The 10,000-nt window shown below is 40.4% G+C and overlaps 1 protein-coding gene across 1 annotated transcript in view; it reads left to right on the top strand.

The window, feature by feature from the left end:
• Positions 1-8,683, top strand: part of LOC138060167 (uncharacterized) — a 19,750-nt gene extending 11,067 nt beyond the window's left edge. Inside the window, exons 4-8 of the mRNA XM_068905892.1 lie at positions 360-443; positions 1,568-1,721; positions 2,168-4,092; positions 4,984-5,031; positions 8,010-8,683. Of these exons, the coding sequence (XP_068761993.1) occupies positions 360-443; positions 1,568-1,721; positions 2,168-4,092; positions 4,984-5,031; positions 8,010-8,417 (2,619 nt within the window). The 3' untranslated portion in view covers positions 8,418-8,683. The remainder of the gene's footprint in view (positions 1-359; positions 444-1,567; positions 1,722-2,167; positions 4,093-4,983; positions 5,032-8,009) is intronic.
• The last annotated feature ends 1,317 nt before the right edge of the window (positions 8,684-10,000 follow it).

The following is a 10,000-nucleotide window of genomic DNA, read 5'->3' as shown; positions in this document are numbered from 1 at the left end:
TGCATCAGATTGCATGTAAGAGTACCCAAATTTTCAAAATCTTCTGGGGGGGCATGCCCCCAGACCCCACTAGAAAGTAGCGCCGAAGGCGCTACTGAGGCGCGCTGATTAGTATTCTTGTTCGGCCCCACTTTCAAAAACTGCTAGATCCGCCCCTGATAAGAACCTAATCAGCCTGAATTGTGAAAAACTGTTCTATTATAAGAACCTTTTCAGCCTGACCTTGGAAGTTCTAGGTTCTTATATGCTGGTTTTTACTGTACTTTAGAGTCCGCAATTGGTATTAATGGTATGAAATAAAAACCCAACAACGTCATGAGCATACATGCATACATCGTTTTGCAATTTTATTTTATCAGTCGCTAGCCGAACAGATTTTTGATATGGAAGACGTTTGTGGCCAGTTTCCAAAGGATGCGTATTTCGTGCACGGAGGGAAACCAGTAAGTATTTGCAGTGAAATCTTTTTTTTTTTCTCATGGTTGTTATGTATGTTCAGCTAACGTACGCGACAAGTCTGGTCTATCTCAAAGGTTGTGATTCTTGGAAAGGGGAGGCATGGTAAGTTTGGACTTTTTGATCAATTTTTAATCCAGTCGAAAATTTCAGTACTTGGCCGTCTGTGTGTTGACGTTCGTGCTCAATTATCTAGTGGAATTTTCTTAGGGTATCAGCTACTTATTACAAAATTGAGAAAATAATGGAGTTCACTGACTTTGTTCTGGCGGAAAGGGCATCCAAAAATAAATAAATAAATAAAAAAATGAACGAATACATTACCCTACAACAAGACGAAGCCTAATCGGCTTATTGATCGAACACTTTAGAAGTAAACTTTTAACAGAAAGAAAAGTTTCTATGCGTAGAGTTTTAGGGAAATGTGTGTTTAAATAAGTTCATGCCACTAATGAACAATGTAAACAGTAGAGCTTTTACACAACTAGTGTCTTTGTAAGCGCTTTATTTCTTCTAAACTACTCCCGAAATTTAAAGGGAGGAAGAAAAGAAGAATTATATAAACTTTAAGTATATTACTATTTAAATGATATCTATTCATTTCATCATAGCTGATAAGCAGAGCATGTACATGGGCCACCGACCGTTTTTTCGCAGATAAATAATTATGCTAAGGAGGCTAACTAAGCAATCTTCATTCACCGCCGCCAGGTTTACCTACAGGTTTACTCATGCCAGCGAGTAGTCTCAATGTAGGACGTGGCGGAGCATTGCAACACTTCTTAAGTGTACGGTCGACACTGATGCGCGAACACTTAAAGAGCCAAAGTGCTTAAGGAGGTCAACATTCTTATAATAGAGTAGAAATCCAATTAGATTTTCCTTCGTTTCGTTCGTTAGTTTATTCATCCATTCGTTCCTTTGTTTTTTCCTTATTCTCTCATTTAATGAAGCATCTCCATGCATGAAGGTGCACGCCAAGATAACCACTGTCGTAGTTTTTGTTCCTTTATCTGCTTATATTCATGATTCTATGTTTTATGGTCACTGAATACTTTATAAAATGAGTCCCGCAAATTGATTTATTAATTACTTCACATCCTTAACACAGGTCGTTCTCGATAAACCATTTCAAGAACAGGGTATTGTTGGTGATTGCAATATTAAGGTGCTACTTCGCTTGCGAGGAGGAGGAGGAAAAGAAGGCGCTAGAGAAGGAGAAGAAAGCGAGAATGCTCCCCAAACAAATGAAGTCGAACTGCAAGGTACTTCCTACTCTTCAATGTGTCGAAGACTGACCTTATCAGCATAAAGATACTCTTTCCATAACGAATGTGTATTAAGCGCACCGTCCTTAAGCGGTCAGTTTTCAAAGTCCCGAAAATTACTTCCCTTAATTACTGTAATTTTGACTTCTTTGAAGCAGTCGCGGTCACCATTTGCGGAGTCCCAACGGGACTTTTTCTCCCAAACAAATATAGTTGAACTACAAGGTACTTCCTATTCCTCAACTTGTCGAATACTGACTTTATTAGCATTAAGACACTCTTTCCATAAAAAGTCTAATTCTAATACGTATTTGTATATGTTGAAGAACAGATCCTAATTTTGGCTTTGAAATGTTATGGATTTAAAATTAAATGGTTAACGCTTCTGGGATATTCACAACAATGCTAACTTTAAATCAGAATCTGTCCGATTCAATCTGCAGCACTTAGCGTCAAACTCAACAACATTGCGGATGGCAAGCCAGAGGAGATCGAAGTTGAAGTGAGAGCCCTGCACTCCAAAATTGATTGTCTGGAAGATACGTATGCCAAGAAAGAGCTTTTAACTAAATTGACCGCTGTGGCAATAAGAGGACTACAGGAAGACTTGCAAAATCTTCTCAAAGAAAATGGCCTAAGTGACATGGCTTTACAACTTGACTGTGATTACACAACGAGGCAAACTGACCTTGCCAAAAAGCTTTACCAGGCCCAGAAATATGAAACGAAGCAAGATGAGTTGTACATGGTGCTGTCTGAAAAACTTCTCCCAAAGCTTGAAACACTTGGTGCCCTTGTTACTAACGATATCGAAGTTGAAGGTCAGAACGGCTGGGTCGAACAACTGATCAAGATAAGCCCTTCTCTAACTAGGCTTCGCAGGATGAATTACAGCGACCTAGGCAACTTAATGAGAGGAGCGACTAATGGAGACCGTTCAGTTGTGGAGAATTTGTTTGCGGAAGGATCTGAAATCAGAAAGCAATGTAAGCAATATGGCATTGGACTTAAAACCGCAGAAAAGCTTGAAAGAAAAGGCGTCGAATCGGCAAGCGATATGTCAAAAGAGCAACTGCTAGAAATAATTGAAGAGGCAGGCAAGGAAGAAAAACCCTCAACTTTAAAGAAAATGTATTTTAACGAGAGTAGCGAACGTGCCACAGAACGGAAGGTGCAAGACGAGAAGATTGAGCAGAATAAGAAAAGAATTGAAGAGGCAAAGGGGCTTGCTCAAGAAGCGCATACGATTACCCAAGAAGCTTCAGAGAAAAGTAAGAAGGCGTTTCAGGAGAAAATGAAGGAAATTGCCGGCAAGTTGGGTCTACCAGAAGGATGGGACAAACAGGAAAAGGATGATCCAAACGCCCTTTTGGAGCAGCTAAATAGAGAGATCAAAATTGCATCAGATTCTCTGGCAATACCGCCTTATGTCACAAATGAAGATATTGCTTCAGCGGCAAGCGGTGGACTGGCACTTTACGGTATCCTGTTTGATGATAATAACATAGAAGGTTTCTCCGAAAGCCCACCGTTCCCGTTACTTAAGAAACCAGAATATGTGGAGTGGCTAAGCCCAGCTCTTGGATTTCAAGTACGGTTCTTCAAATCAACCGAACAGCAAGCATCTACCAAATTTTACAAAACGGCGAAATCTTCCGGTCTCAGCATAGCCGCTTCGGTTACAGGTAGTGGTTGGGGATTTCATGCTAGCGCATCTGGTGCCCATAGTAGTCAAAGCAACCAAGACACTTCAACAAAGAAGCAGAGAAACACAACTCGCGCAACTGTTACCCAGTACATTTCTCAACCAACCAAGGCTTTCCGCATCCCCCTGGAAGACATGGAGCTGAACTATGAAGCTAGAGGTCACGCGAAAGAGGTAAAGGACAAAGAAAGCGCTGAGAATTTTTTGAAAATGTATGGATCACACGTGCCAAAGGGTGTTCACACTTTGGGTGGAATATTCTTCCGAAACCTGGATGTGAACACTGAAAGAGAAGCAAGTGTATCAGAAGTAATGATGGCAGCAGGCAAGCAATTTGACACCGAGGTCTCAGCCGGTTACAGTGGTTTGGGAGTCTCTGTTGGAGGCTCAGTGAAGACAAACTCAATCGAAATAAGTAGTTCTACTGATGCTTCATCCACCGAGAACGTGAAATTCATGTCAGAAATGACTGTACAAGTGCTAGGACCACCAACTACAAACCCGGAAATGTTCAGTCAATTACTACAAAGCAACAATGCAACATGGTATGTGATTGATCGCGGAAATCGTGCTGCTCTTGTTCCAGTGTGGGAGCTGATGGCTGATCTGAAAGAACAAGCAGAAATTCTTAAAAAAGTGTGGAAAGGGATTCAGGAGAAAAGGGTAAGAGATTGAAGCAGAGACGAGAAATAAAATGGGGTCCTTAGGGAAATGATATGGCTCTTAGGTTCCTGGTTTCGAAACAATTGTTTTGTTAGCAAGAGCTGGGAAAAAAAAGTAAATCTTTGTTTATAGTGAAATTGCATTTAGCTATCAAACTAGTTCACAGGCAACCCAGTTTTAATAATCTCGCTCCGGCGAAGGGCTAACGCTCGAAACGTCAACTTTCCAAATCTTTCACGGTGGTTATTTGACCTTTATCAACTCGTTTGATAAAATCAGTTTCTGTTAATAATCTGAAAGTCTAGGCAATTCAAACTTAACAGGAACATGATTAAAAACCCCAAGTGGCAGGGGGCAACTAGTGTGCTATTTACAAAGCGTGGTGGAGTTGAACCTGGGACAAAAAGTAAAGTAAAGTGGTGCATTTATATAGCGCCCTTATCACTAACGTCTCAAGGGCGCTTTACAATGATCAGTTTACCCCCAGTGGACTGGAAGCATATACAGGCGCAAATTGCAGCCGCTTCTAAGCAGTCCATGCATGCTCGTACTCATTTTAGCGACCTCGGAAGGATGGAAAGCTGAGTGAACTTTATCGGGAAAGAAGGTCGCCAAATATTCCAGTCTCGGCAGAACCGGGAATGGAACCCGGACCTTAGGGTTGGAAGGCAGAGATCTTACCACTGCCCCAACCCCTCCGCTCTGGAGGAGGAAACAAATCCAAACCTGGGGCCCGTTAGAAGGGGAATTGAACCCGGGGCAACCACTGGACCACCCCACCTCCCCAAGCTGTGGGATACGAAAAACTAGAAGTAGGATTTGGATTAAAATGAGGCCTTGGATCGAGGTCCATGTTGACGACAGTGTCTAACCCGGTTCACTTGATTGCAGGCCAAGGAAAAAGCAGAAATTCTAGAAAAGGAGCTTCAGGAGGAAAGGGTAAGGGATTACAAGTATATATGACATTTTTATCATTCTAACTGTGGCGGTCTAGCTCATGAGGTTCAAGAGAAAAGAGCGACGGATGCTAAGTATACCGATGACAATTTATTATGAACTTAACAGGGTCTCCTGAATGAAAGAACATGGGTTTTAAGGTTCTTGGAACGGGACTTTGAATGATAAAAGGGGTTATGGGAGTGGGATAATGCGGGGAGAAATGTTTTATTAGCAAGACCTGTGGGGTATTAAAAACATAGACGTGAGATTTGGAACAAAATAAGTCTTTGGGAATGGGATTGTTACAGAATTCCCCCTGGTCCAGTACCATCTTTTAAAGACCATCTAAGCTGCTTGTGACTTGTTTGCGAATAAGGAACAAGCAGAAATGCATTAAAAAGTTGAAAAAGAAAATTAGAAGGAAAGGGTAGAGGATTGAAAGGATATTTAACACTTTTTATATCAAATTTACTAGTTCCTGGATTTCCCTTTTTGTTTTTTCTTTTTTACCTGCAATCGGCGTCAAAATTGTTGAGACACTCCCCTTCACCCCCGTGATAATGTTGTGTTATTTTCTGTTTCCTACGAGCCTTGTCAATAGTGGTACAACATTGATTAGGGGGGAGAGGGAGGGGTATCCCGGAAAAGTACTTTTTGGACTACAGTGTGCTCTGTTGGCAAACTGTCTCAACTAATTTTGTCGCCGATTGTAGAATGTAACAGCCCTTCCTCCTAAGAAAACAAAATCAATGTTTGGAGAGCAGTTTTTTCCGGCCGGGAATGTCCCGTAATAGTTAACTGGTCTGAAAATATTTTGGTGGTTGAATTCCATTTGTGTTAAAAACAAGAGGCTACGGGTAGCCTACTCTTTATTGGAAGGAATTTTAACCGATTTCCTTTAAAATTCACAGTATTTCTGTGATTTGTTTGTCACAATATCTTGGTCAATGTCTAGTTCAATTCCGTAGTCCGAAGTTTAAAAATCCAAAGTCCACATTCTGTGACCCCACCATATGGTTAAGTGCGATCGTGCAATAGTTATTCACATTTAAAACTGTTGTTAACGGCCGTTGACTCCAATCAAAACCAGTAAACAGATGCTGTACAAGTTTCTACAATAATATTTTTAAATATTTAACACTTTTTCTTAACAATAGCAGGAGAATGATAAAAACTAGACGCTCCGTGAGCTTAAATTGGCCTTAGCTTTCGTAGTACGAAAACTTTTCTTGGTCATTAATCTTTCACTGAGAATTGGAAATTCAGAGTTTTATATAAAAACTGTCATTTTTTTCTTCATCTGTCTTTTGGCTTGCCTTTTATTGTTAACTCCCGGCTTTTTCGGTACGTTTTGGTGCAAACCTCAAGCCAAAAAAAATTGATCTCGCATCAGATTAGACTGAAAAGAAGAGGAATTATGAAGCGGAAACAACATGTTCAGTTCTTCCTTAGTGTGTTGAATAAACGTTTGCTTAGTGCAACTGCAAGACATCCATGACATGCAGGAAAACGTCTATCACAGCAATTTGCAGTTACTTTTTTTGGAGACTATTTAACTTCAAGAAGAAACGAGTGAGCTTAACTCAAGAGGGTGTTTTGTTATCTCTGAACTGAATTTATTACCAAAGCTTAAAAATGTAAAAGACCTCAAAACAGGACAGAACATTACAATATAACTCAACGTGTGAATGTGTGAGTCAAAGGGCCACTGCTGGCACGACATCTGGGTGACCCTTCAAATGGTCTACATGACCCCCCACTTGAAACAACTAACTGGAACGCTCTTTTTCAATACCACACCACCCAGGGCCTTCTGTTTTTGTGTAACACAATCCACAGGCAGCCCAGTTTACGTTCACGGGGCGTCTAGTTTGATTTACATCTGGTCTGCCAAAATTTGGAGAGAAACGGAAGTAACTCAATTTTTCGGCGAATTTTCATCGATAGGCCGAATTTGTAGGGTGGTCCACATTTGACCCATTTTGTCCGCGTGATGCCTCAAAATGAGTTTTAAAAATGGGCCCATTCAATTAATATGGCGTCTTCGAACTGTAATAAGGGATACATGAGGTATTTTCCTGGAACTGGGCCTGTACTGAACGTTGTTGGTACGTTTTTCACTGCGGACTCGTTCTATTTCGCTTTGCTTTTAAATGATTTTTCCTATTATTTTTAATATTCGTTGAACAGGTAAACCTTTGCTCGTGCAAGGGATGGTGGTTGTGAACCCTAATACAGCTTTCAACTGATTCAAAGGAGTGCTGATTAATGTGTTGACTTTCATAAAATTTAAGTTTGAAAAGTGTTCTCAAAATTAATGCACAACTGACGCACAAATTATCTCCTTCCTGCTTCGGTGGGGAGCTGTAAATTTCTGGGGATGGGATGGAAAACACGAGTTAGGAGAATTCCCGGCCGAGTTGCAGTGGCACCAAAACAAAACCGCAAATTTGTTGCTTCTGTGGTTCCATTGCGGTATATTGTGCCCAATGTTGTGTATTTGATGGTTAGTGAGAATTCGTTGATGCTCATCTTTCCATTTCCTTATTTATATTTTACTTGTTGAAGCTTACCGACAGCTACAACTAAGCTCACAAAAATATTTTCCCACATAGCCTGCGCCCTGTCCGCAATCCTTGAGCATTGGTACGTACACCACAAAACCTGCCTCCTTGTTTTCATAGGTTCGAAAAGCATTCATTGTCAATTTCGATGACAAATAAGAATGAAGCAGAAAAAGACAGTGTAAATCGGTTTAGCAGTCATTACCAGTAAGCAGATGTCCTATCAGGGGACTATTTTTTATTTCTGCAAACTAACTTAATGGCATTAAGGTGGGCAAAGGAACGGGAGACCTGTGGGATTTGACATTTAAATATTGGATTTGGAACATGATAGTGTGTGGGAAATGAGATTGCTTCAACGGAGCTTTCAGAACTACTTTGTAAGATCGTCTAACTCGGTGCTCTTGGTTGCAGGATAAATACACCTATCCATTCTACCCTATTGACGGAAAAGTTCACCACGTTGAAGAGGAATTGTGCATCGATTTGGCAAGTTTAGGAGTTCCTGACCAGGCCACTGAAGTCATTGTTTACGCTACAATTTTTATGTCTAAAGATTATCCCGATTTACGTATACTTGGATTAGCTGATTCCTTACCGAAACCTGGGGTTGAGCTGATCGTAAGCACCAACAGTCCTAACGGCGTGATTGAGAGAAAGGTCTATTGTCGTGGTGATGCGGAAGTTCCGTCTTGTAATTCAGAAAACATTTCACTTCCTGTACCAAGCAATGGCGATAGAATTGTGCGAAGCTATTTTAAAAATCGGAGTCCGTTCATTTCAGTGGCCTCTGTTCAAATTGTGGGTTATTACCGCAAGTGATAAGACATACGGTTAAACCGTTGGCGATTCCAGTGTCTAAGGTGTCATCGTTACTAGATGCTGGGATTCAAGGGTGACGGCTTGTTTCCATTTGTGGCTTGTTAGATGTCTTTGGTGTAATGTCGTGGCCACAAGTTTTATATATTGTAAGACTTCAGCTGATTCGAAGCTGATATAAAAGTGTGGTACTTAATGTTATTATATGGCATGAATGTTACGGCTGTAGATGTCTGCTTTGATTCATTCCAAATAAAATGGTTTTCATTTGGATTTGATGCGGACCCACGGGCCAAGTACAATGCCTGATAAAGCACTGAACAGAAAAACACCCGCTGCAAATGAATGGGCACCCATCATCATCATATCATAGATGGATAGATAGATGACCTTTATTTAAAGTAATTAAGATCGTAAAGTAAATCATAATTTTGTAAGATATAATATAACTAAAATATTAAGCATAAAGTTAAAAGTATTTGCAAGATTGTCAACCAATAAATTACGAGATTATTAACTAATAATTATCATTTAAATAGTAGAATCAAACTTAATTCTACCAGAAACAATATCGCTTAAATTATGCATAGGTAATCATACAGTTCTTGTCGACTAATAGATCAATTGTACATAAAATCGGCATTTCTATACCGCGTAGTTGAGGCGGAGGTAGTGTCAAATTTAAAATCCTTAAAATAATCTTTTGTTCTTATTAGATTCCGGTCTTTATTGCGTAAATGCGAATTTCCGTTCTCGTTAAAAGAGATCGTATTCCATAGAACGGTGCCCCTGTAAGCCAGCAAATCCTTCATGAATCTAGTTTCGAATCTTGGTACTGATAAGCAGTCCCCACCCCGTAATGTATACCTGTTAACTCTTTCTATGTAAATATTATTAGACAACAATTCATGCAGGCCCTCGTTGTATGTTTTAAAGAGAATCTTAAGAATATCTAATTTGTAATATACGAAAATTGTAGGCCACCGATCATAGGCAAGCACCTCTTTTGAAGGCATGTCTCTTGGTAAGTTAAAGATGATTCGAGATGCTATACAACAAAGTCTTTCAATCGAATTGAGTAGATTTGAGTTACAACACGCCCCCCACAGAACAAGTCCTTATTTCACACAGGGTAAAATAACTTTAAAGTAAAAGTCCCGTAAAACGCTTTTTGGCAAGAATCTAGATTGTTTTAACAAGTCCAGTTTGGTAACAAAACTCTTCTTAACACCCTTTACATATATATCCCAGTTTAACATGTGGTCAACTGTCAAACCTAACACGCAAGCTTGTCACCCATTTTATACTGGAGTCGCTCAAAAACACGGGGCAATCGGCCCTATTGGGTTTCCCCTACAAAGCAGCATTGCTTCACTCTTTCCTAGATGGGGTGCCACAACACCAGTCGTAAACATCCTGCCATGCCCTGTTCAACCTAGCGATGGCCTCGTCTGCCACCTATGCAGAAGACCGTTGTGTCGTCGGCAAACATGTATAAAGACCCCGATTGGATAGATGACGGCAGATCATTTGTTAATAGGGTCGGTCCTAGCACTGATCCTTGAGGTATCCCCATCGATGGCGGG

Source organism: Montipora capricornis, chromosome 8 (assembly GCF_036669925.1).
Source record: "Montipora capricornis isolate CH-2021 chromosome 8, ASM3666992v2, whole genome shotgun sequence".
NCBI classification, from domain to species: Eukaryota; Metazoa; Cnidaria; class Anthozoa; order Scleractinia; family Acroporidae; genus Montipora; species Montipora capricornis.
Note: the sequence above shows the minus strand (reverse complement) of the source record. Positions and strands in the feature narration are given on the sequence as shown.